The sequence below is a fragment of the Schistocerca piceifrons genome, chromosome 5 (assembly GCF_021461385.2).
Source record: "Schistocerca piceifrons isolate TAMUIC-IGC-003096 chromosome 5, iqSchPice1.1, whole genome shotgun sequence".
Taxonomy (NCBI): Eukaryota; Metazoa; Arthropoda; class Insecta; order Orthoptera; family Acrididae; genus Schistocerca; species Schistocerca piceifrons.
Window position 1 is genome coordinate 106179422 of NC_060142.1, and position 24738 is coordinate 106204159.

The 24738-nt window shown below is 45.2% G+C and overlaps 1 protein-coding gene across 1 annotated transcript in view; it reads right to left on the minus strand.

Moving 5' to 3' along the window:
• The window catches only part of LOC124798571 (cytochrome P450 6k1-like), a 63929-nt gene that overhangs the window by 6567 nt on the left and 32624 nt on the right, over window positions 1–24738 (minus strand). Inside the window, exons 4-7 of the mRNA XM_047262032.1 lie at window positions 18710–18972; window positions 15641–15840; window positions 6369–6590; window positions 4634–4885 (exon numbers count right to left, since the gene is read on the minus strand). Coding sequence (XP_047117988.1) covers window positions 4634–4885; window positions 6369–6590; window positions 15641–15840; window positions 18710–18972 — 937 coding nt within the window. The remainder of the gene's footprint in view (window positions 1–4633; window positions 4886–6368; window positions 6591–15640; window positions 15841–18709; window positions 18973–24738) is intronic.

Here is a 24738-nt window from a genome sequence, read left to right on the forward strand (position 1 = left end):
ATGACAGTTCCGATTTCTGCCAGTGACGTTGGTGGTAAGGTAACAGAGTTGAATTCTATCCCCCCCTCCCCCCTCCTCTACTCCCCACCACCCTTCCACCCATGCTCAATCGTGTTGAAAGATTCAGTCGCCGTCCCTGAATTGCTCTTCAACAGTAGGAAGCAATAAGGTGCTTAAAACATCAACGTAGGTCTGTGCTCTGGTAGTGCCACGCAAAAGACTTCCGTGAAAAACACGACCACACCATAACACCACCGCTTCCGAATTTTGCTGTTGGCGCTACACACGCTGGCAGATAACGTTCACCGGGCATTCGCCGTAGTCACACCCTGCTATCGGATGGCCATACTGTGTATACTCTGTAACAAAGTATGACTGAATAAATGTTCTCTCGCATGGAAACCATGCATTTGCAGACATAAGTTCATTGGCCCTTTTTTGTTCCATATCCTCTCGTCGATCAATCCCTAGAGTTTGTATACGGTGGAAAAAGTCATCCTGTATGTTATATACTATCCCGAAGTTTCATAACGGCTGATACACTGGCGGGTTGATCTTTTCTGGTTTTAGCATCTAGGCTGGTGTGTTCAATGTCTGGATCGGCAGTAAAAGCAAGCTTATTAGCAACTGTACTACGTTCAAATGGTTCAAATGGCTCTAAGCACTATCCCTAGAACTTAGAACTACTTAAACCTAACTAACCTAAGGACATCGCACACATCCATGCCCGAGGCAGGATTGGGACCTGCGACCGCAGCAGCGCGGTTCCGGACTGAAGCACCTAGAACCGCTCGGCCACTGCGGCCGGCTGCGTCCAGCTAAAAAGTGGTATGATTGGGTGGGGAAGCGGAGGACATTGCACTGGCTGTAAACTTTGAGCCTAGTTATGTCACCTGGCACTTTCATAAATGTATTGCTCAACTGACATTATTATCTGTCTCATGTCCACCGTAGTCTGATGGAACTCCGGACTCTAAACATGTTATCTGTGTATTACATCTTCTCTCAATATTACCTTATTTCTGTCAGAGGCATCTAAATATCGCGATATTAACATGAAATTGTTCATGATGTATATTAATGACCTTGCAGAAAATATTAACAATAACCTCAGCCGTTTCATATATGATGCAATTATCTATTATAGAGTACTCTCTGAAAAACTTGCACGAGTATTCAGTCAGATATTGGCAAGATTTTCAAGTGGTGCAATGACTGACTGTCAGCTTATTATTAATATAATTAAATGGATTTTAGAAAAGCTGAGTAGTCGCATACAAGCAGGTTCTAGTTTTTTGTGCATATATTCCAGTTGATATGTTTCTGGCTCTGCCCATCATCAGATTTCCTGGTGTAAACACTGCAACAAATAATTAGTTATACTTTTTTTTTAAAAACACCAAATGTTAACAAGGAAGCAAAAAATCGAACAAAGTGTTAGGACCAATACAGACCACTTCATACCAGAAATAACTTTGACAGTTTGTTCCTTAATCATACATTCACGAGCCAAAAGGTGTGACATATAATTTAAACCTGGAAAAAGGGAACGTTGGTCGTGAGAAGGACTACAGAATACTGCTACTTCAGTGCGCTCGCAGTTGCTATGGAAACCACTCGGTGCAAGAGCGCACCAACGGCATTGCAGCTGTGCAAATGCCGATATGTTTATCAAGAGTCAAAACAGTAACCAATAACAAGTAAAAGTATATATTATGTGCCTGCACATTAGCAAACACACATTGCAGTAGTACAAAGTACATTACAAAATTGTAGAAGAAATGTTTGGTCTTGGAAAAGCATGACTGTCGAAGATTACAAAAGGATTTGTCTAAATTGGAAAAGTACATTACAAAATTGTACAAAAAAGTATTTTGTTTTGGATAGACATGACTTGTCAAAAATTACAAAAAGAAATGTTTAGATTTGTAATTACACTTCTGCACTGTTCGTCAAACGTAAAATGTGAAGACATTTGCCCCACCCTATAATTTATTATTACGGTTGTTCATATGCCAATATGTTTACTGCCCGTTAAAGCAGTAAAATAAAAACAACAAAAACACATGTAGTTTGTGTGCACGTAAAAAAAATAGTAAAGGGTCGGTGGTTGCCTGCCCACATTTAACCTCAGTAAAAGAAGTATCACTGTAATACCTGGGCATGAGATTGTACCTTTCAACAATTAAAAAATTCCAGAATGAGATTTTCACTCTGCAGCGGAGTGTGCGCTGATATGAAACTTCCTGGCAGATTAAAACTGTGTGCCCGACCAAGGCTCGAACTCGGGACCTTTACCTTTCGTGGGCAAGTGCTCTACCATCTGAGCTACCGAAGCACGACTCACGGTCAGGCCTCACAGCTTTACTTCTGCCAGTACCTCGTCTCCTACCTTCCAAACTTTACAGAAGCTCTCCTGCGAACCTTGCAGAACTAGCACTCCTGAAATAATTAAAAAATTATTTATCTTCAAAGAATAACGTTACAAAATTTCAGAAAATTTGTCTTGATTCACTAATTAGAATGGTACATAGGGAAGGGACTGTACATTTGAAGGTTCAATTTTTTTATTCTTTTTAAATATTTTTATTATATTTTTACGTGGTATTTGCTAATCACTGTAGGGCGCAAAGAAAAGTAGTAAAGGGAGAAGTGGTTGTCTATATACTCTATTTAAGAAAAGTGGTTAGGAGGGTGATAATAGTTTTTACGTGCCTCTCACAACAAATCGTCAAAATGACTAAAAACCATTCCCTACCACTACTGATAAGTTATTTGATTAACAGTTGTCGAGCCACTTGACTGGATGCACTATTTCAAATTCGCCGGCTGGAGTGGCCGAGCGGTTCTAGGCGCTACAGTCTGGAACCGCGCGACCGCTACGGTCGCAGGTTCGAATCCTGCCTCGGGCATGGATGTGTGTGATGTCCATAGGTTAGTTAGGTTTACGTAGTTCTAAGTCCTAGGGGACTGATGACCTCAGATGTTAAATCCCACAGTGCTCAGAGCCAAACTTGTGGACTGTCTCAATAAGACTTGTGTTGCTATATACACTGTTTTCTGAGCTACCCTTACCTTACATCTTCATCCATACTCTGTGAACCTCTGTGAAGTGCATGGCAGACGGTACTCTGTACCAGTTTCCAAAGTTTTTTCCCGTTTCATCCACGAACAGAATGCGGTAAGAATGACTACTTAAACGTTCTGTGAGTGCTGTAAATTAGTCTAATTCTACACGAATCTTACAGGAGCAATTTTTAGGGGATTATAATGTATCCCCAGACTGACCACTTAAAGTTGGTTCTTGAAACTAAATCTTACAGGAGCAATTTTCAGGGGATGATAATGTATCCCCAGACTGATCACTTAAAGTTGGTTCTTGAAACTTAATAAGTGAGATAATTAGCTGGATTTTAGAAAAGCTGGGTACTCGCAAACAAACAGATACAAGTTGGTTTTTGGTATAAATAAGGAAATCGGGAAAATTGTACACATCGGTCTGTCAAATGAGTAACATGAAGCTAATGTTAGGAGACTAGGTGAAAAAGTTCTTGCTAAGATTGCAGCAGGCAAAATGGCAAGATGTCCCAATTGTTCCCCTTCCTCTCTGTGTGTAGGACTGTCATGCTACTTTCTAATTCTGCCTGAGTATGGCTTTTATCGTTCACATGGGGACGTAATGCGCTACTATCGCTAGCATACCCATGTTCTTTAAACCAGGATTTGAACTCTCGCCCTGTTTGTCCCACGTAAAAACATTCACATGATCCGCACTTTATTTTATGTACTCCAGTTTTACAAAACTTATTTTGCACGGATTCCAGACCGTGCCTCAACAGGTTCCCCAAATCGTTAACCGTTTGGAATCCTACCTGAACATTAAGCTTTTTGAACAAGTTTGCAATCTTTTGTGAAAGTAGTCCTAAAAAATGTTAACGCTATGTGTTTTACTTCTTCTCTACGTTCCATTTAGCCTGCTGCAATCTTAGCAAAAAAATTTTCACCTAGTCTCCTAACATTAGCTTCATGTTACTCATTTGACAGACCGATCTGTACAATTGTCCCGATTTCCTTATTTATACCAAAAAACAACTAGTACCTGTTTCTTTGCGACTACCCAGTTTTTCTAAAATCCAGTTAATTATCCCACTTATTAAGTTTCAAGAACCAACTTTAAGTGATCAGTCTGGGGATACATTATAATCCCCTAAAAATTGCTCCCGTAAGATTCGTGTAGAATTAGACTAATTTACAGCACTCACAGAACGTTTAAGTAGTCATTCTTACCGCATTCTGTTCGTGGATGAAACAGGAAAAAGCTTTGAAAACTGGTACAGAGTACCGTCTGCCATGCACTTCACAGAGGTTCACAGAGTATGGATGAAGATGTAAGGTAAGGGTAGCTCAGAAAACAGTGTATATAGCAACAAAAGTCTTATTGAGACAGTCCACAAGTTTGGCTCCGGGCAGCGAATCACATCTCTTCTGTGACCATAGAGCGAGCGGCTTTACAGAACACAACAGTACACGATCGGCCATACGAAAGTCGGTATAAGATGGTCATACTGGCAGCCTGTGCTACCATGCGGTGACAATGTAACTTAATGCAGGCATCAGACGACTAAGTACTCACCTATGCAAATGCGTGGTCCCTCCCCGAAAGGCAGGTACACATAGGGGTGGCGCTTAGCTTTGGCCTCTTCGGAGAACCTCTCAGGGTCGAAGCGGTCGGGGTCAGGGAAATACGTGGGATCGTGGTGGAGGCCCAGCACAGACAGCACAACTGGAGTTCCCTTCTCCAGAACGACGTCGCTGTCTGGAATCTTGTAGTCTTGGTTGCACTCTCTGTTCAGTACTGCTGCTGGTGGGTGTTTCCTGAGAGACTCTGGAACCGAAATGAAAAAAATATAAATATTGAAAGACAGAAATGCGCTGAACTGATTCGAGAAAGTGATCACGAACAGTATGAGGGCGGTAGGTACTCGAATCGGCTACTTACGAATTGAGTACCACCGGCCTATGCGGAGTTGAGCATCTGACGGAGAAATAGCCCAGAGCTCAAGCCTTCAAAGTCAGTGTCGCGTTGGCGAGAGAGACTTATGAATTGCTTCCGATTTTTGCTGGCACTCATTGGCTATCATTATCATTAAGTTCGTAGGGTGTTCAATAAGTAGTGCAGCACCCTCTCTTTCTGAAATCAGGTTGGTTTTGTTCAGGATTCAAACTGTTCCCCACTCCTTTCGCTACGAAACCGTATTTTTCAACATGATCTCCGCATCTCCGTTCAATGCGCCGGCTTTACGCATCATCCACCTACTGCTTCACTGTGTGCGTCCTTCATTGGGAGTCAGAAGGTGCGAGATCCACCAGGAAGCAGAGTCATCCATTTTCATAGTACGTATTAACAATCAGAGCACAACAGTACAGAGACTGTGGCTGTAGATGATTTTTAAATAAAAATTACTTAGCTAACATATGATTGAAAAAACGTTGATGACTGTTAATACAACAGACTGTCTTAAAGTTTCACTTACAGTGACAGCAATAAGATAAATAATACATAAGTTGGACCAGCTTCCAAGTCCGGAACATAAGTGTACGAGAGGTACGGTTGCTGACCAATCATCGCACTTCTGTTTTTTTTTTTTTTACATCATGTTTATTCTTATGATGAACGAAGTATAGTAATGTTTTAGGTACGCCCGTCAAAATGTAACTGAGAACACGACTACATACAACGATTTACAACGTTCTTCCGCTTTCCTGAAAAATGTAAATTTTCGAAAAGGTCGGTTTTTTGTAGTTGGTACTGTAATTGTAATCGATACGGGATTTTAGCACTGAGCGCTGCGAATCTGTGGATAGAGATAGAGTACAAATTACTGTAATTTTACGCAAAATTTCCGCAGCTTCTTTAGCTGAGCTCTTAGCTGGGTCGAACACAGTCTGAATCGTAACCAAATTCGTCAGCTGCTTTAGCTGACTTTCTCAGGTGGGTCGAGCACAGTCTCAATCGTAACCACCACTTTCCTTAGATTAACTAAGCCGTAAATTCGAAAATCTCGACAGTTTATTGACATCAGCTTCTATTGTTTCTCTTAATCCGTTTAATTTGGGGCCGGGATTCTTCCTCGAACAAGAACAAAGGTGAAACCCTTCCTCAAGAATTTCAATCGGAGTTAAAGTACAGTCTCCAAGGAATTCCATGTTCGCAGAATTTTTATTAGTGATATTTATTCCTTCCTTCTTCCGCCATCTAATAAGTGTGTGGGTGAACCCATTGACTCTCCTTACGTGAATGATGACAGTCCATGATGTGGAAGGTTCGCACAGCAAGCCAATTGAAACTGAAGATAGATTTTCCTTACCAGATACAACCTTGTCGAGGTAAGTCATTTTGCCGATGGCGTCGTAGGAAATTTCACCGCCGTTTTCCTCGAGCACGGCGTCAATTTCATCGTGAAGCTTGCTCTGTATGTCAGGGTTGAGCGCCAATTCGTGAAGCGTGAAGCTCGTCGCTGTTGAAGAAGTCTCGAAGCCTGCAGCGAAGAAGACGAACGCCTGCGCTGCCATGTCTTCCATCGACAACTCTATACAAAGATAAAAGAAAGTTAAAAGTCACAAAAGACTAAAACGTGAAATGTGAAAGGGAGTATCATTGAATTATATAATACTTTCATTGTCGAAGACTGTGTACCAAAACAAAAAGGAATGTTTTTGGAGTCTGAAATTGTACTCTTCACCATAGTTAGTTAACCAAATCAGACATGCTAGCGCTGCCAGCGAGGTAGTAAATGTATCAGTTGTTTCATTATTTCGCATTAGTCCCTCGAAACTTGCACAATTTCTTTGAAATACGTGTTCAGCCATAAAGAATGGGGTAGTCATTTGGCACTGTTGGCAGCGAGACACTAAGTAGTAGCTTCAGCTGTCTGATTGTAAAGGCTTTTCTTTCTCTGTATCTACATACGAGGGTCGTTCAATAAGTAATGCCCTAAACTTTCTTAAAAAGCCATTAATATGCATACACAAACGTCCTTGTTGCTGCTTCACTTTTGATGTCTGTGCGCTGGTGAAGTTCTGAACCGTTCTGGCAGGTGGGAGAGCTGTATTACAGCGTCAAAATGACGTCTACATACGACTCACGTGACAAGCAGCGTGCTGTTATTGAATTCTTGTGAGCAGAAAAAGAAACCGTGCTGAACATCCAAAGACGTTTGTGCGCTGTGTATGGAGGTGCTGCAGTTGATCGGAGTATAGCTGGGCGATGGCTAAAGAGAGTTGCAGAATCAAGAAATGCAGAAACAGTGCTCCATTATCAGCTGCGCTCGGGACGTCCTGTCACAGCCACTGCTCCAGACAAGCTGAATCGTGCGGATGCCATTATTCGCATCGACCGGCGAGTCACAGTTCGACAATTGTCTCTACACTTTGAACATCACGAGAATGTCAGTCATGCAGTGAAAACACGGCTATGCCTACCGGACAAGATCTTTTACCAGCAGGGAATACATGCTCTTCCACAACGATGGCGTACTGCCATAGAACGTGATGGAGATTACGTAGAAAAATAGGACATGGACGAGATATGTTGATGTATATTCTCACCAAATTCTGACTCGTAATAATAAATATGTTCTGCGAAAAAAATGTGGGGCGTTAATTATTGAACGACCGTCGTACATAGTCTGTAAGCTTTGTATGGTATAGAGCAGAGGGTACTTTGTACCAATGCTTGTCTTTTCCTACCATGTTACACTCGCAAATTGAGCGGGGGAAAACAACTATGTATGCCTCAGTACGAGGTCTCATTTTACTCATTTTTTCTTTGTGGGCCTTGTGCGAGTTTTATGATGGTGATACTATAATCATTCTGTAATCTATGTGTATATGAAGGTGGTATCTGATCTTTCGTACATTTCCGAAAGAACAGATACCATCAGTGACCATGCAGCTTGTTAGAATGAAATTACAATGAAATGAATACCCCTAGCTGCATACAGGCGTTGACGTAAGTCAACGGGGACAGTTGAAAATTTGTGCACCAAGCGGGACTCGAACCCGGGATCTCCTGCTTACATGGCAGACACTATATCCATCTGAGCCACCAAGGACACAGAGGATAGTGCGACTGCAGGGACTTATCTCTGGCAAGCCTCCCGTGAGACCCACATTGCCAACTTATTTTCCCGCACTATATTCATAGTGCCCCTGCCCATTATACTCATTACTCGCGGCTTTTTGCCGATTCCCGTTAGAGTTCGGGCACTGTTTGTGCATCCACACAGAAGATGATGGTCAAATGGCCGGTGAGCCTTAACTAGTTATACATATACGAAGATGGTATCTGTTCTTTCGGCCATGTCCGAAAGAACAGACACCATATCCATATAAGTATATAGTTCTGGCAATACCGGCCATGACCTTCTTCTTCTGTGCGGATGTTCACATATTCCACGAACTCTTAAGGGACTTGCTAAGAATGTCTTCAACGAGTAATGATTGTGTTTGGGTGGGACACTACGAATGTAGTGTGTGGACATACAAGGTGAGAATGTGGGTCTCGCGGGAGGCGTGCGCGAGATAGTCCCTGCAGTCGCACTATCCTCTGTGTCCTCGCTGACTCAGATGGATAGAGCGTCTACTTTGTAAGCAGGAGATCCCGGGTTCGAGTCCTGGTCGGGGCACACATTTTGTTCTGTCCCCATTTTATATATCAACGCCTGTCAGCAGCTGACGGTATTAATATAATTCTAATTGAGATACAAATATATTGGGGAGGTTGCAAGATGCGCGGAGCCATGAGAGAATTAACGACCCATTAACAACAGTTGAGCTGATATTCTGGGATGTCTGCTTATTGCTATAGGAGGGTTCCTACAAGTGTTAAACCGAACGGCAACGGCCTTGCCACTGTGGTAAAACCGGTTCCCGTCAGATCAACGAAGTTAAACGCTGTCGGGCTGGGCCACCACTTGGATGGGTGACCATACGGTCTGGCAAGCGGGATGCAGTCTGCCTTCGGCAGTGACACAGTGCGGACCGTGTTGCCTGCCGGCCGCGCTGTGGTGCGCGCGCCTGTTTGTTTACGCCGGAGCAGCTTCGCGTGTGCGGTGTTGTGAGTCTAGAACGAGATGGCACACTCGTACAGAGAAACGACTTTGAAGTTCAGTTTTGCGAACGACTACACACGACCAAAGGCACACGAAACTGAACGTTTCTTAAGAGAAGAGGTAAAATTCGATCCACAGGAAATCGTGGGAATCAATTTATCGATCGTTTCTAGCGTCGTCTATGTCAAGCTTGTTGACGAGGCTGCTTGCGAAAGACTTCTACAACGATCACCGAACGGGTATCGTTTCTGTCATGCCGACGGGAATGATGGTGCGATTACAGTCGATCACGCGGGAATGGGGATCCGCACTATACGAGTCTTCGAACTTCCGTTTGAGGTCCCGCCTGAACTTGTTACCGACCCCTTTCGACCATAAGGTACAGTTCTATCCCATGTGGCCGAAAAATGGACGAGTTTTACCACGTACCCCGTTATAAATGGGGTAAGACAAATACGGATGGAACTGCGAAAGCACGTCCCCTCTTATTTGTACATAGGAGGTTGTCGAGCGATTATAATCTATGATGGGCAACCTCGCACTTGCTCGGGGTGCGGGAAAGAAGGTCACGTCCGCTCGGAATGCCTCCAGCGACGTTTGGTGCAAATTACCGTTGACCTTTGTGGAAGCCCTGAGAGGCGATGTGAGGGAGATTTCCGATGGGAACCAGCAGCTGCCCCCTATACAGAACATGGACACCAACGGATTGGAACTCCGACCACCGGTTCCACTACAGCAGACACAGGACACCACAAAAGAGATGCAGCTGACAGCCGCTCCAGGCTCATCCGTGGTGGCTGCCAGTGCTTCCACCGAGAGCGTGATAGGCCAGGACCAGGACGGAGGATACGCAACCCAAACAGCCGATGCGGAAGCAAGGCAACGGAAACAGCGTTCGCCGAAGAGAAGAAAGAAGCGTCGACTGACTTCTGCTGACGATAGCCATAGTCCCGAGGGGACAGTGGACGACAACGACAGTATCGACCTGAGACCAGTGGATTCAACAGATACCGAGATGACGATGCAGGAATTACACAGCGACGATAACTTGAACTCTTCTTCTGGTGACCGGAAGGCAGAAGTGGAGATGACAACTGTCCAACATCAGAGCGGTGACGACGTTGCCTCCCATCCGTCGACCAGTTCCGGAAATATGCTGGGGGACTGGGCGCAAGAAATGGACCAACAGGAACAGAATGAAAATACGAACGCGACGATTGACGATAGTCCTGGCCAGAGGCCGGGAGGGGTCGGGAAATGTTGAACAACTTAGTGTGGTGAGGAGCGCCGGGGGTGCAGATAGACGCTTAATGACACCGCCCTACAACTGATGAACACACGCCAGGCGTACCGCATTGCCACGATAAACATTAATGGCATTCGGACACCGCTTAAAATTCAAATGCTGAAAGATATGTTACGCGCTGCGGACGTGGATATTGTACTCCTACAAGAAGTGCGTTTCAGATCGCCGCCAGAGTTCTACGGATACGAGGCACATTATTCAGTGCACGATGAAAATGGATGCGGTGTGGCGATTCTCACCAGGGAAGGAATGGGACTGGAGGACGTCATGTCTCTCCCTTCGGCACGTGGCATAGCGATCACTGTCGACGGCGTTCGTTTCATCAATTTATACGCGCCATCTGGCTCCACAAAACGCAGAGAAAGGGCGACCTTTTACACCGAAGAGATAGCACCGTTGTTCGCTGGACGCTATGACAACTATATAGTGGGCGGCGACTTTAATTGTGTCGTCGACAAAAAGGACCAAGTACCTCATTATGTGCCCTGCGTGGAACTACGTGCGTTGATTACCGAAATGGCGCTTCTGGATACCTGGGAACTGCAGCATGGTGACAGACCGGGTTATACGTTTGTCACGGGACACTCGGCGAGTAGACTTGATAGAGTGTACGTGACACGAGCTCTACGGACGACGATACTGGATGCCGAAATCTGGCCAGCGGCTTTTACGGATCATATGGCGTACGTCTGTACGATTTCACTAACGCGTCAGAAGATATGGCGGAGTAAGGGTCACTGGAAAATGAATTGTGCACTTTTATGTGACACTGAATGTCGCCGGACGATAGAGGCGGCCTGGGAGACCTGCGTTTGCCGCCAACGAGCATACACCTCGGTTCTCCAGTGGTGGATTAAATGCGCAAAACCAACGTTACGGAGAACGTTGATACGATACGGGCAGGACAAATCGCAGTGGAACCGCACGGCGGCTGATTTTTATTTTACAGCTCTGAGAGAGCTGATGACCCAACAACCATCGCTGGAAAGGCACACGGCCATGCGCAGGATAAAAGCCAAGTTATTACAGCTGACGAGACTAAGAATGGAAGGTATAATGGTCCGGGCGAGATTGGCGGACACAGTTGCTGCCGAAACGCCCTCCATGCACCACGTAGTACGTGAACGCCAACGACGACGCAGGACATTGATCAGGGAACTAATCTCTGAAACTGGCCAGCAAGTTGTGCACCAGCGTGATATTGCGCATGTGTTTACTGACTATTTCCGCCACTTATATGGATCTGTATAAGTGAACCACGAGGCACTACATGATGTCATCTTGGAAATGCCAGATAGAGGACCACCACTGGATGCAGAGACTTTCATCACAGCGATAACAGAGGACGAGCTGACGGATGCAATTGCCAGGGGGCCTCCGAACAAGTCCCCAGGACAGGACGGCTTCCCAATTGAATTTTACCGCGCCTTTACATACCTCATGGGACGGACTTGGATTCAGATGTACAACGAACTCCTGTTACCGCAGACTGAGATACCTGCCGATTTCACGGAGGGTATCATCATCCCAATACCCAAACCACGCGGTGGCAGAAGGCCAGGAGATTATAGACCACTCAATCTCTTGAACTGCGACTATAAGATTTTCGCGCGCATCCTTGGGGCTCGCCTGCGGTCTTCAATTTCTGATAGACTCCTCATAGATCAAACTTGCCTCGGCGGCAAGAGTAACGTACATACGGCGCTCGGTGACTACCGAGATATCGTCGCATTAGCAGCGGCATGCCGAGTGCGTGGGGCATTCGTCGCTATTGACTTCGAGCATGCGTTCGACAGAGTGGATCATACCTTTTTGCATGCGGTGATGGGCAGACTGGGAATCCCACAGGCCTTCATTCTAGTGATCATGCGACTGTTACACGGCGTGCGATCAAAGGTCTCGGTGAATGGACGGGGCACTGACTACATTGTTATTTCAAGGTCAGTTCGTCAAGGTTGCCCCCTTTCGATATTTTTGTATGCAATGGCTTTGGAACCCAGTCTATATGGTCTCCGAAGACTGTTGGAGGGAGTGCCGTTGCCACAACTGACCTTTCATTGCCGCGCTTATGCTGACGATGTGATGCTGGTGGCACGGACAGGCGAAGAAGTACGTACGGCGTTGGCATGGATACAGCGATACGGGATGGCGGCAGGAAGCGTGTGTAATCTACAGAAATCACGTTGCATGAATGTCGGTAGAGGATTACAACCGGGGGAGGAAGGCCCGCTCATGTTAGTTAAGACCATAAAATGCCTAGGTATTACGTTCCATACGGATGTGCAGCGGACAGCAGCGGAAAACTACCGACGCATATTGAAGCTGATGCGGACAATGGTGCTGATATTAAGAGCGTTGGATATGATTCAGAGGGTGACCTATGTTAACGTATACCTAGCACGAGACTCATTCACGTGGCGCATGTCCTGCCTTTAACGCGCACAATGGCATCACGGATACAAGCAACTTTCGGAACCTACGTGAGTGTGGGACACCTGTTTAAGGTCCAATACACAACACTTACGCTACCACCTGGAGAGGGTGGACTTGGTCTAGTGAACGTATATGAAAAGGCACGGGCGTTATTCGTCAGTACGATTTTCCGACATTGGCGCGGTCAGTTTCGCAATATCTCGGGTGCGTTGGCCGATGTCCTAGTGCCCACTTCAATGCTGCCCCCAGTCAATGTGGGCCATATTTCACCGAAGCTGTCACATTTCAAGTCTCTTTTTTTTTTTTTTTTGAGCTTAGCTATGTCAGAGATTCCTTCCCAACAACACGACTACCGACGACGCGAGATGTATACCAACTCTTACTGCGCCGGTGTCCCAGGAATACCCTGGAAAAGAAGTACCTAGACAAGAACTGGCGACAGATATGGCGCGTTATACGGAACGTTTACCTCCCAACGTCGGTACGCTCAACATGGTATGTGGTGGTAAATAGGAAGTTCGCAACGAATCAACGGCGACACGCGATTCTTTTGGCAGACACTCCACTATGTTTAGGCTGCCCAACAGTGGACACTGATGAACATCGTTTAGCATGTGGTGGGACGGCTCCAGTGTGGCACTTGGCACAACAGATATTGGCGTTCCTGTTACGCTCCGCCCCTCACACAATTTCACCAGACACACTTTTGTTCCCCTAAGAATCTTATTTTCCCGTCCAAAAAACCAATGCAGTGACATGGGTACGGGGAATGGTGGCGGGCTACGTGTATAACGAATCGGAAAAGGACAAAATTGATTTTTGGCATTTTCTCCTGGATTGAAACACGAAGCTGCAACAGCATAAGAAATATGGGCAAGACTTCGCTAATTACTTGCGACTTACATTTACCGACCCGCCGGCCAGATGGGGTGTGACGGGTGAGAGATGAGACAGACGAAGAAGCCGAGATAGACATCGATCACACTTACGGACCCTTAGTTAATTTCGAGAAGACGACCCAGTCTAACACCAATCTCTGAAGAACGAGTCGACAGATGGCTCTCTTGCTATATCGAACGTCGGGTCGTGAACAGGTGTCGCCCCCGACACGAATTTCATTTCATTGCTACAGGAGCACGTTTCTTTTGCATTTGTACTTTCCGCAATGTCTTCATGTCTTTCATTTCGGCGTTTCTGTTTTATTCATTTCCTTAATTACATAATTTTCTAATTAGGCACTATTTGTCAACATATGGACATTGTAGACACTATTTATGCGGTAGTACAACAAAATGTATGTCAGCAAAGGTGATAACCTGACATTGTATTGGAAAAAAAAGATGGATAGAGCGTCTACCTTGTAAGCAGGAGATCCTGGGTTCGAGTCCTGGTCGGGGCACACATTTTGTTCTGTCCCCATTGATATGTATCAACGCCCGTCAGCAGCTGACGGTATTAATATAATTCTAATTGAGAGACAAATATATTGGGGAGGTTGCAAGGTGCGCGGAGCCATGAGAGAATTAACGACCCATTAATAACAGTTGAGCTGATATTCTGGGATGTCCGCTTATTGTTACAGGAGGGTTCCTACAAGTGTTAAACCGAACGGCAACGGCCTTGCCACCGTGGTGACACCGGTTCCCGTCAGATCACTGAAGTTAAACGCTGTCGGGCTGGGCCACCACTTGGATGGGTGACCATACGGTCTGGCAAGCGGGATGCACTCAGCCTTTGTGAGGGAAACTGAGGAGCTACTTAATTGAGAAGTAGCGGCTCTAGTCTCGTAAACTGACATACGGCCGGGAGAGCGGTGTGCTGACCACATACCCTTCCATATCCGCATCCAGTGACGCCTGTTGTCTGAGGACGACACGGTGGCCGGACGGTACCGTTGGGCCTTCCAAGGCCTGATCGGACGGAGTTTAATTTTAGTTAAACTGAATGATAAACTGGTTCCATATAGGGAGGGGTCAGCAAAAGGAAGTACTAACCCACAAGAAAGTATGTTGCTTTTCTGCTTGTTATATGTCTTGTTACATTCAAAGTCAAGATCATAAATACAGTAAGACAAAACAATTTATCTAGTAGGCAGTAATTTATGGTGGTACTGATTACTAGCATGTCCTGCATTCGAAACCACAACAGATAACGCAACGACCCTAATTCTTACTAAATTGAGGGTTTAGGGTTATCTCTTTATTTCACTCAAGTTCTCATACAAACTACGGAATCACGACTCACAAACAATAGAAGACACAATCATCAGTTATGTGATTCGTAGACACACAGAGAATATGTAGAAGTTACTGTCATGTAACGAAGTCTTTGTACTGTCAGGCAGAGACCACCTGTTCGGATAGCCGTGCACGTTATGGCGTTGATACCAGGATAGGAGGTGCGGCGGTCCCGGATCGTTTCTGCCTGGCGGATTAATGATGAGGGACGGTGTGCTGGGGAGCCTGGATGTGGTTCTTTTTTGCGGTTTCCCGCATTCGTCTAGGTGAATAACGGGCTGGTACCCAATTCCTGCCTCAGTTATACGATTCGCAAACATTTAGAAAACGTTGCTCACTTTTATGTGAACATCACTACAAACAGACAGTTGAGGAGCAAATATTTCGTCTTGGAGGGCTAATGGTATGATGAAAGGAAGGATATGTGGATGTGGATGTGCAGACCCTGCGCCGATCGGGACAAAGGCACAAAAGAAGAAGGCCCTCAGAAAGAGAGGGCACTGCGTGTGTGCAGGTAAACACTAACGAGAAAAAGAAGAAGAGGAACTTACTGTCGGTGGTGCCTACTCCTTTCTGCTGTCCATTCTCCACTGTCTCTCCTTTGTCAGAGTCGACGTAACCCTTGTTTTTGAGCTGAATGAGAAGGTCCATGAAGTCTTTTCTTCTAAGGTTGTTCTTCTCTCTGTAAGCGACAGTGTCTGCAACCATCTGCTGGAAATATTTGCTGACGTTCGATCCTCCTCCCTTGATTCTAGAAAAGAAATATAAGTTATTTATTATTAAAGCAAAAAAAATTCAAATGGCTCTGAGCACTATGGGACTTAACTTCTGAGGTCATCAGTCCCCTAGAACTTAGAACTACTTAAACCTAACTAACCTAAGGACACCACACAAGTCCATGTCCGAGGCAGGATTCGCACCTGCGACCGTAGCGGTCGCGCGGTTCCGGACTGCAGCTCCTAGAACCGCTCGGCCAGTCCGGCCGGCTTAAAGCAAAGATTCTATCAACAATTCCTCCTTTTCCACTGTGGAAGGAGATTACTTACCTAACATATCCCACATTTTATACACAGTGGCCAATGTAAGAGACAAGTTACTTAGTTTGTGAAGATTAACAAGAAGCGAGAAAAGACTGTGAACCATTCGTACTACAGTGGCAGGAAGAACGATGTGTGCTTGCACATGACTGCTAGCAAGCCCATGTCCATTTGTTCCATAGTGTGGGGTCAAGAAAAGTCTAATCGCCAGATGGACGCAATCCAAGCAGATTTCTGTTGATAGTGTTCAGGTAATGCCGATAACTATAAACAAACGTCGGCTGTTTGAGATTTCATGGTCGGTTATGGTGAAGTCATGTGGCAGTTTTGTTTCCTTTAGCGATCTCTTAATACATTACTGACCATGAAATGTGCATCACCAGTGAGAATGGCAAACGTACTCAGAGGATGTATATGACTTTAGCGTGTGCATTCTATTGTGAAGGACGCAAAAGGAAAAGTAGGCTTTAAAAACCCATGGGCGACGAGACCAGTAGAGACATATAACTCCTACATCCGTTGAGCATTCTGCCCCAGATGAAAGTGACTTCATACACGAAAATTATGTAAGGAGGAAGCCTCTACAGCCGTCCATAACAACGAAGGTGTTGCTAGTGAAGGATTTTCTACACAAACTGACCTCTCCATTATGTCCCATAAACGTTCGATAGGTAGCCATAACATTCGCTCGAACTGTCCAGGACGTTTTTCAGACCAATCGCCAACAGTTGTGTCCTGGTGACATGGCACATTATCGTCCATCAAAATTTCTTCGTTGTTTGTTAGCGTGAAGTCCGTGAATGGCTGAAAATGGTCTCCAAGTTGCCAAACATAACCACTGTCAGTCAGTGATTGGATCAGTTTGAGCAGAGAACTCGGTCCACTCAATATAAACATAGTCCATATCATTACGAAGCCACCGCCAGCTTGCACAGTGCCTTATTGACAGCTCGGGACCATGGCTTTGTGGGGTGTGAGCCACACTTGAACCCTATCATCAGATTTTAACAACTAACATCGGCACTCATCTGACAGGGCCACGGTTTGCCAGTCGTCTAGGGTCCAACCAATATGGTTACAGGCCCAGGAGGGGAGCTGCAGGCGATGTCGTGCTGTTAGCAAAGACACTCGCGTCGGTTGTCTGCCGCCACTTTTCGCTTGACTGTCCTAACGGATACGTTCGTTGTACGTCCTACGTTGATTTCTGCGGTTATTTCCATGCCGACTTGTTTTTTTTTCTTTCCTTTTTTTTTCTTGTTAGCACTACAACTCTACGCAAACGCCTCCGTTCTCGGTCGTTAAGTTAATGGCGTCAGCCATGCCTTGTCCGTGGTGAGACAAAATCATCAGAACAGAAAAGCAATTACTGTAACACCAGGGTGGCTTGAGGGCCATGTTCTGATCATTCCACAGTTACGCCCCAAGATTGCGGCTGTTTGTTTCAACACAGTTTTAGCAGAACCACTGTCGAAGAACAATTAGTGACTTGTAACCAGAAAGAACGAAATGAGGAAGGTAAATCGGCTCTGAGCACGGTATTGCAACAACATAGCACTCCGTCCCGCTGCACATCGGGCGATGCGAATTTGACGAAGCCCCAGAAGATGGATAAGAAAGTACGACACCTTCCAGTCAGAGATGCCCATGGAGGTAATCGCCAGAGATAACTTAATCTCTGCATAACTCTCGTCTCAAAGAAGTTAGCGCACCAAAGTGACCAACCACATATAGTTGAACAAAGATTTGAAGTAAGGAACCCCACCGAACATCAATACGGTCATATTCTAAGAGCGCACGAAATGGTAAAATGAGTGAAAGTTGCTTGTTTCACTCTCCTGATATATTCAATGACTACATGATGTTAACCACAAAGTATAGAACAGTTGAGTTTATTGCTTTGTACAAACAAAGATTTGTAGGCTTTCATGTTCCACAGGCTGAGTTATCCCACAACACTTCTTGACTTCATAACTGTCGGCTTGGCTGTTTTTAGAATCTCAAACTGGCAGACATGCTCTTCGCATCATTCTTGAATGTTTGGATCACTGTCATGAAAACACCCTGTAGGCAGCGATACACAGTGAAGTAGTGCAAAGCCATAAGAATTTACTTTTTCTAGCAAGACCAGTATCTCCACGATTAGTGTATAGAAGCATTAATAGTCCATGAAGACGTCGTGAAATGGACGTAACTTCAAAACATTACTTTTGAGACCCTGGGAAGTGAATTCGGCAGCAACACAAAGGGGATGCGCCATGTTTGTGATATGCAGAGTGTTGTCCATCACATCCAAACTCTGAAAGAGGACGATTAGGATTTAATGTTCTATTGACAAACAAGACACGACAGACGAAACGAAAGCTTGAATTGGGAAGCGATTTCAGACGTGTCTTTCTAAAGGAATCTTTCTGACGTTTGCTCTAAGGGATATAGAGAAACTACAGAAAAGCTAAATCTGCGTAAGTGGGTGAGGATTTGAACAGGTACCCTCTGGAGCATGGTACTAGACTCTTATCTATGGCGCCTTGAGGCTCCTCATATCAAAGAGATTCCTCTGGTGGAACGGAGCGTTGCAGGTCTCACCTTAGATACTCCATTAATGTTGGGCTGACGAAGTTCAGAACGAAAGAGATGGCTGCTTGCCAAGTGGGCTCAAAGATCTTGCGTCCCCACTGCCGGAACTCGTGGTCTGGGTTCCGCTGGCAGTTGCACTCCTGACCGAAGGCGACGGAGGAGATGACGTCAGTGGTGAACCGTGCTATCAGCTCGCGCACCTCCACCGACTCACCGCGGTCCACCGTCTCCCCAATCACGTCCACCATCTCTTGCCCGCAGTCCTGGATCGTCTGTCACAGACAGATACAATTCGTCAGTGTCCATAATAGAGAAGCAAGTTTCAGCAAACTTGCATGTTTTTGGGCCTGGATTCAAGATTTTTTATAAGAAATAACTTAATTCTTTATTCTTAACGGTACAAGATCAACAGTATTGAAGGTTATTTCTGGAGTACCCCTGAAGAATGTTATAGGACCAGTACTGTTAACAATGTACAGACTGATCTTGTTAAGAGGGGACAAACTGCAAGACATAATCCCTGGGAATACAAGGAACAAGAAAAAGTAATGTAGGTATATGGCCGGAAATGCATTCTGAGGGAGGTATATTCACTTGAAGGTGGAGAAGGGATCTCTGACAGTGATCGCGGTATCACGTTCCGGTGGTACTACCAATAGCCTTGTCTCTGCAGCACGGTTTCGTCGTTGGTTCGCTGCACAGGCCACCCATGGTTCTGGAACTTCAATCATCCATCTCTCCCCAACTGAGAATGTTTGGGGCATTATAGGCAAGGCTCTGCAACCATCTCTGGGTTTCGACAGTCTAACGCGCCAATTGGACAGAATTTGGCCCGATATCCATCAGGAGGACACCCAACAACCCTGTAAACCAGTGCCAAGCTGAACAGCTCCTTGCATAAGGGCCAGAGGTGGACCAATGCGTTATTGATTGGGGTCAGTGTGCCCTGTCTCTAGAATAAATCTTCCAATTTTTCTGAAATTATTTGTTTGTCTCTACATGGTCTGCCCGTGATAGCCGAGTGGTCAGCACGGTGGTCTGTCACGGCAAGGGGCCCGGGTTCGATTCCCGGTTGGGTCGGAGATTTTCTCCGCTCAGGGACTGGGTGTTGTTTTGTCATCATTATCATTTCATCATCATCAGTGGAAGGCAACGGGAAACCACCACTGGAATTACTTCCCTAGACGTTCATGTGGTGGACCTCTCTGACGAGGCTTCCCCCTTCACAAGACCTGCCGTAAGGCAGAACACGAAGTTTGTCTCTACATGTGCATCACATCTACTAATTTCCATCCCATTTGGATAATTCCTTCATGGTGCGTCGTTTTTTGCCTCAAAGAGCACATATACATATATCCATGTGTATATTTATGTAGATACACATAAATACATACATGTAAATGCATTTATATGTGCATGTATATATGCACCTCCCAAAATAAAAAAAAAAGACGTGCTTGCAACTTAAGAGTTAAACTGGTAAGGAAACACAAAAAGAGTTAAATAGGCAGCTTGCTGTCTGCAGGTGTATAGCAGGAGACAGCTAGAGGCTTAAACTGTAACTTCCGGCTGCCTGTGGCGCAGTTGTTATTCATTTGTTTGTTTTGAAGAGCCAGCAACAGTTTGTTTCAGCCCAGTCAGGTTCCTACACTCGTCTGCTACTTCAAGTTACGTATTTAGCTCTTTCTGTGTTTTCTTACTAGTGCTGGGATGGAAAGGACGCCCGCATGCTGTGTGTGGATGCAGGAGAGGCTGTCCATAGTGTGTAAACAGCTGAAGCAGCTTTTGGGTACGGTCAGGCATCTTCAGGCTGCTTCCTGAGATGCAGCAGTGGCGGAGCATCTGGCATATGACATAGGACACTTCAGGTGTCTCTTGTTTAGCTCACAGGCTCTGCCATTGAGGCATCTCCTAGTGGACCCAACGGGGTGATCCGCCATCACTGCAGTCTGAGTGGCTGGTTGTAATGCATTCACATTGCTCCAGGCGGAGGGTCAGTATGGAGGCTGGCCATTTAGACTCGCCCATTCACCCTGTGACTGGCTCCTTCAGCAGGGTCTGACCAGGCACACGGGGTGAAGCGTTTGCCAGTTATTGGGAGCTCCAATGTTAGGTGCGTTATGAAGCCTTTTAAGTAAGTAACATTCAAGGCCGAAAAGAAAGCCAGAGTGCACTCGGTGTGTCTATCATGAGGCATCATCTGAGCTGCACGCGAGGCCCTCCCTGCGGCTATCAAGCGTACAGGACGCTTATGTCAGTACCAGTGAGGTCTGCTGCTTGGGTTCTAAGGCCGCCCTCAGTTCATATGGGCAGCTGGCAGAAGTGGTGAAGGCTGCTAGCCTCACACATGGTGTGCACGCAGCGTTGTTCTCAGAGTTTGTTGGCGTCTTTTGGTTTGGAACTGAGTGGAGGGTCCCAAAAAAAAGTCTTCGTTGAATCTTCAACGGTCTTGGCTGTAGATTTTCTGGACCTGCGTTATTGGGTGGAGAGTTGTAGGCTTCTGTTGATAGACCAGGGGTGTGCTACATAGAGGAAGCAGCTGCTCGGGTAGTAGAGTACTTATGGAATGCACATGTGGGTTTTTTAGGCTCGGCCGTGATTTGAGGCACTCTGATGAACACTCGCCAGTGGACATCCAGATAACGAAATCTGACCAGGTTCAGGGTAAAGACACGCAACTGCCAAAACTTTATCAGTAAATTGTCCAAGTATTCGTGGAAAGTCAGCGAATTTACTGATTCCCACAGTGTCGGACTCTAATTATTATCAGGAATAAGAGTTGGCTGAAACCCAAGGTAGAAAGCTCTGAAATTTATAACGAGTCATGGAAGGTATATCGGAAAGAGGGGTTAGATGGCATGAGGGGATGAGTGTTCACTGCAGTTTAAGAAAATATTGTGTCTAATGTGATGGATTTTGAGCGTGACAGTGAAGTTAGCTGGATACGTGTAACAGATCTAGGTGAAACCAAATTAGATGTTGGATGTTTTTACCGGCCATCCGATGACGCCGTAACAGTTTTAGAATCATTCAAAGAATGTCTGTGCTCAGTATCGTGGGAATACCCAGATCATTCAGTATTAGTTGGAGATGACTATAACCGACCGAGTATAGATTGGGACGTCTACAGATTCATTACAGAGGGTGCGGACAGGAATTCTTGCGAAATACTTTCCAACATTTTTTTCCAAAAACTGTTTTGAATAGTTAGAGCGACAGTTCACACATAATGGAAACATTTTAGACCTTGTAGCTTCAAGAGGACTGATCTTATCGACGGTGTCAGTATAGGGACAGGGATTAATGACCGTGATGTCATCATAGCGACTATGGTTACTAAAGTTAATAAATCAGTCAAGATGGTTAAGAGAGTATTTTTGGTAGAAGGAGCTGATAGGCAGTTGCTAGCATCCGTCTTAGACAATGAGTGGAGACCATTTAGAACTGATATCATGAAAGTAGAGGAGGAATTATTGGCAAAGTTTAAACGGTTTTTCAAATCGCGCTCTGGAGATCAATGCCGAGAAAGTGGATTAAGGACGGAAAAATCCACCGTGGTTTAACAACAGCTTTGGAAAATGTTTAGGAACGAAGATCGCTGCACTCTCGGTTCAAAAGAGAATGAGCGAATGACGACTGGCAATAGTTAATAGAGGTATGCGTGGGTAAAAAGAGCTATGGACGAAGCATACGACAACGACCACCGTCATACATCAGCAAAGGATTTAGCCGAGAACCCAAGAAAACTCTGGTCCTAAGTAAAACGGCTAAGCTGATCGATGGCTTCTACCCAGTGAGCCATTGGTCAGTCTGGTGTAACAGTAGAAGATAACAAAAAGAAAGAAATCGTTCATAAGAAGGATCGTACAGACATACCATCGTTTGATAGTCGAACAGGCTCTCGTATGGAGGACACAGAAATAGGCATCTCTAGGGCAGGGAAACAACTGAAAGTGTTGAAAACAAATACATCGCCCGGTGCGGATGGAATCCCAATTAGATTTTACAGAAATTACTCTGTACCTTTGGCCCTTTACTTAGCATGCACGTATCGCGAATCTCTCGTCGAGCGCAAAGTCCGAAGCGAGTCGAAAAAATAATTAACATGAATGCAGATGCTAGCGAAGCCTACAGGTTTCATTGCTGTATTTCACCACAAACAGCACATTTATAATGTCCCCAACATGTTGCACGTGTCAGTCGCGGCCTGAACAATGTTCTGTGTAGTTGAGGGTGCATTATGTTGGAGCTAAGAGAATTCTAATCCGTCGTGCTTGCACGGTCGGTGCCTCCATAACGCAGGCGGCTGAAGTGTTTGGTATTTCAAGAGGCATCATATTGAAGATTTATATCGCATACAGGAAAAGGAAATACATCATCGGATAGATCACACCTGGATAAAGTGTGTTTAAGTGAACATGACGGAAGGCCGTGAGAAGGATTTTCACGAAAAATAAGAAGACATCTCCAAAACTCGCTACAAAATTCAATGGCGCACTTGCAAACCCTGTTAGCACAAAAAAAATGTAAATAAATAAATAAAATGCGAAAGGAGCTCCATAAGCCTGGAATTTCTGTGCAAGGTGGAGTTCCAAAATCACTCTTCAGTGAAGCAAATGTGTGTGATTATGTATGTGTGTGTGTGTTTGAAGTTCAAGGGCATTCAGTGGCGAGTTTATCAGCGTCCTTAAAATATTAAAAGAAACGAATGTCAAGAAAATATCTAAAATTGTAAAGCCACAAAACGACACTCAATCACTCACTCCCACCTTATTTGTGTTGATCCACACAATCTTACATGCCGTAATATAGTGGAGAAAAGGTAAAAGGTGATATATATCGGATCAAAACACAGATAAAACGAAATGGTTCAAATGACTCTAAGCACTATTGGACTTAACATCTGAGGTCATCAGTCCCCAAGACTTAGAACTACCTAAAACTAATTAAGGATATCACACACATCCATGCCTGAGGCTTGATTCGAACCTGCGAAGTAGTAACAGCATGGTTCCGGACTGAAGCACCTAGATAAAACGACAGAGCAGCTAAAATAGAGAACTGTGACTTGCTGACCACATACGAGAAACAATGGTCAGCCAGTTGTAAAATACCTTAAAGATGATAAAACGGAAAGTAAAACAAAAAATACGAGAGAAGAGATAAAATAACAGCTTAGAGAAATGTCACTATCTGACCACACGAAAACCTGGGTGAGCCATTCACCATTTTAACACTTTAAAAAAGGCTCCCTAAAAGTTTAGGAAACATAAAATCTCTGACCACATTCGTTTGACTGTCACTTAAAAGAGACGGCAGGTCTGTTGGCATATCAGCCCCTCTCTTCTGGTCTGAAAATAAAACAGCCTTCTAAAAAGTGTCGTACAGTGATCTGAACGCCACAAGCACCGTACATTGAAGAGTCCTCTGGCCACAGCAAGAAGCCACGCTTAGAGAGCTGTGTCCAATAGGAAGATGAGTGAGGAAATCCTCATCCCACCTGTGTGGCTGGAAGGAGGTATGCCGTGTCCACGTTGTGGGCTCTACCGGATGCAGCTTCTTGTCTGTCACTCCCAGTCACTCTTCCACACCCTCTTCCACACACTTGTACCTCAACAGCGAGGCAATAGACCGTAACTAACTGAGTAGTGCATCTGTGGTCTAGGGGCCTACACAGCCATACTTTCCATTGCCAGGCGTAAGTGGATGACATCCTACTCCTGGCACTTTCACCTACAGAAATACAATACACCATTGCATGGATCCGACAGTATGGAAGATCCTCTGGAAACATCCTCAATGTAGCCAAATCAGCGGTTATGAACTTTGGTAGTGGCCTCCAGGACAAAAGGGCACTGTCGTTCCTCACAATGGACAAATTCCATTACCTGGGTATCACATTCACTGGAAATACCTATCGTATGGCGGCGTAGGCCTACCGCTGTTTGCTTCAGGTAATATGAGCCCACATACAACAGAATCGCCGCTACAGCTTGAATAAAGTCTAGCCAGTGGCCTACGGCAACACTAGTGTTGTG